The 3,438-nt window shown below is 38.3% G+C and overlaps 1 protein-coding gene across 1 annotated transcript; it reads left to right on the top strand.

Moving 5' to 3' along the window:
- Positions 1-661: 661 nt before the first annotated feature.
- On the top strand, positions 662-1,618 carry LOC308352995 (olfactory receptor 13C9; the record flags this gene model as incomplete). Its single annotated transcript, XM_080819529.1, has 1 exon — positions 662-1,618. One exon carries the CDS (start codon positions 662-664, stop codon positions 1,616-1,618), a length of 957 nt encoding a protein of 318 aa, XP_080675655.1.
- Positions 1,619-3,438: the final 1,820 nt, after the last annotated feature.

Raw genomic sequence — 3,438 nt, 5'->3', positions numbered from 1 at the left:
TGTAACAAGAAGACTTCATATAATTGGGTTTTACAGGATTTGTACTTGTTTTTTGGGCAATCACACAGTCAATAAACACTGGTTGGGTTTATTGCTGACCATTGTCCCATCTGATTAACACACTTCTTTCCATTTTTTAATATGCAGTAGGTTATTATTGAGACTTTTTGACTAGGAGTCAGGCTATCTTTACAAGTTAGCTAACCAAATCTCTGATATAATGCATTCCTTATTGCTTTTATAGTTCATAAAACATTTCAGATAATTAGGGGTGACAAGCAGGCTTGAGTTTGGGCCTAGGCTTTGCAACATATTAATTATATAATTTTAGGATTAAACTCTCTTTGGTTAACTTAGATAAATTTCTTACTTTTGAAATGATCATAAGTGTGGGGTTTAAGTGAGCTGATGTGTGAAATCAGCCTCAAAAATTGCTGGTCCAGAATGGTGAATACAATAGATTCTTATTCATACTTCACTTCCTAGCTGTTTATTTCACTTCTTTACTTTTTCTCTCTTCTTCCCCTTTATTTTCTTTCTTCCTTTTCATTGGGTCCATGGCAAATTTTTATATGTGCATTGGTGAACTTGGACTTACTGGAATAAATAAATTATTATGCTTAAAAATTTCTTTGAATTCTTACAGGTAGGAGAAAGTAAAATGGAATGGGAAAATCAAACCATTCTGGTGGAATTCTTTTTAAAGGGGCTTTCTGGTTACCCAAGGCTGGAGCTACTCTTTTTTGTGCTAATCTTAATAATGTATGTTGTCATCCTTCTGGGCAATGGCACCCTTATTTTAATCAGCATCTTGGACTCCCACCTTCATACCCCTATGTACTTCTTCCTGGGGAACCTCTCCTTCTTGGACATCTGCTACACCACCACCTCCATTCCCTCGACGCTGGTGAGCTTCCTCTCAGAGAGAAAGACCATCTCCTTCTCTGGCTGCACGGTGCAGATGTTCCTTGGCTTGGCCATGGGGACAACAGAGTGTGTGCTCCTGGGCATGATGGCCTTTGACCGGTATGTGGCTATCTGCTACCCCCTAAGATATCCTGTCATCATGAGCAAGGATTCCTTTGTGCCCATGGCAGCTGGGTCCTGGATCACAGGAGTCATCAACTCTGCAGTACAAACTGTGTTTGTAGTACGATTGCCTTTCTGTAGGAATAACGTCATCAATCACTTCTCCTGTGAAATTCTGGCTGTCATGAAACTGGCCTGTGCTGACATCTCAGGCAATGAGTTCATCATGCTTGTGGCCACAACATTATTCACCTTGATGCCCCTGCTTTTGATTGTCATCTCTTACTCATTAATCATCTCTAGCATCCTCAAGATCCCTACTTCTGAGGGGAGAAGCAAAGCTTTCTCCACCTGCTCAGCCCACCTGACTGTGGTGATAATATTCTATGGAACCATTCTCTTCATGTACATGAAGCCCAAGTCTAAAGAGACACTTAATTCAGATGACTTGGATGCTACTGACAAACTTATATCTATGTTCTATGGGGTTATGACTCCCATGATGAATCCTATAATCTATAGTCTCAGAAACAAGGATGTGAAGGAGGCAATGAAACATCTATTTAACAGAAGGTTATTTAGCAAGTGAATGGACAAGGTCTTGGATTGTGAACACACTGGACATCGTTGAAACTTTAGAATTACGTTAGAATTTTGGTTAATTTTACTTCTTTTGCACTTTCATATATTATTTAATTTTAATTTAATTTAATTTTTTGATGACAAAGAGCTTTACAATATCATTGCATACTCATTATAGAGAATTTGCAAGATATAGGACAGTAGGGTGAGGAAAATAAAGGGATCACCTATTACTCTAACACTAGGAGATGGCTACTTTCAATCATTTTGAACAATATCTTCCGTGTTCTATATATATTCCGTTTTGGAATTGGATATTACATGTCATTTTATGTCCACTCTTTTCCATAGTCCTATTTCATAGGCATCACTTCATCAAATCTTTGAAAATAAAGAAGAAGCTCTTTTTTTGTGAAAAAAGCAAATCAGAAAAACCCCCAAATACTATACCCACATTCTCCAGTGGAGAGCCTTGTGTTGTAGTTTCACAGTAATCTCAAAATCCTCCTAAGTCTTTAGAGACTATTTTCTTGCTCAATACTTGGAATGTTTTTCCTGTATAACTAAGGGTGCCAAGCATTTGGGACCATCGAGGGAATGGATGAATGGACCTAAGGGTGGAGCCTATGCAATCAATTTGGATATCCTTGTTTCATCTCCTTTCTTTGTTTCAGCTTACATGTTAGCTCTAGCATAAAGAAAATTTTACAAAATTAAAACTGGGTTTAAAAACCAGTCTACTGGTCTAGATAATAATGTGGACAAGTGTTTGGTTGGATGGGGTCATACCCGTGCCCATTTAGAAGAAGCCACATTTCTTTGATATCCTGAGGTCATTCCAATATTTCCCAAAACTCAGAAGAAGCTCTAAGTTCTTGATTTTTGGTGTAGGCCTGTATCAGTGTCTTGTCTCTGTTACTAATAACTTTGTGACCTTAGTAATCTGAGGTCTGAGTAGAAGATTGGGGGATGTCAGACAGGATGTGACATTATCTCGATTTTCCTTGGCTTTCTTCTCACATTTTTGCTCTATTTGAAGAACATTTCTAATTTACAGGAGAGAGAGTATGTGTTCAGGAGTGAGGCACATTCTAGGAAATCCATTTGGCTGGATAAATTTTATATTGATTGAACAGTGAATTCAGAGGATGTTGGGCATTAACGTGTTTTACATAGGCAAACAAATGTTTTTGGGATTTGGGTATATATTAATGTCACTTTTCCAAATTCAGTTTTCATTTTAGTGGCAGGAATACCAGTCATAAACTGTTCTTAATTACCTCCAGCTTCAGTCATAGCTATTCCCAGATTAAATCTGATGACAAAGTCTATGACTATTGATGTATCAGTTTCACACCTTAGTGAAATACACTATAAAAACCTATTAGTTTCCATATACATGCTCATAGGACTTTTTTCTCCTTAAGAATTTCAGGTAGGTGGAAAACCTCTGGAGTCAAGCATATTGTATTTGACCTATAGGCCATCTTGGATACTCAGACTCTACTTTTGTTTTTTTCTCAGAGCCTAAAATCAACTGCTTCCATGCTTTTTGGGGTGACAGATCTAGGTTCTGGTCTTATATCAGACTTACACATTTTTTATAGAAAATTAATTAAAGCAAGTAGAAAATTAAAAAAAAATTATTTATTTGACACAGAGCAAGGGAGAGAGAAAGACAGAGAGCAAGCACAAGCAAGGAAAACAGCAGGCAGTGGAGAAGCAGGCTCCCCACTGAGCAAGGAGCCCAGGGTGGGGCTCCATCCCAGGACCCTGGGATCATGACCTGAGCCAAAGGCAGCCGCTCAACCAACTGAGCCACCCAGG

This window comes from Martes martes (genome assembly GCF_963455335.1).
Source record: "Martes martes genome assembly, chromosome: 12".
NCBI classification, from domain to species: domain Eukaryota; kingdom Metazoa; phylum Chordata; class Mammalia; order Carnivora; family Mustelidae; genus Martes; species Martes martes.
The sequence above is the reverse complement of the archived record's forward strand: the minus strand, read 5'-3'. Positions and strand labels throughout refer to the sequence as shown.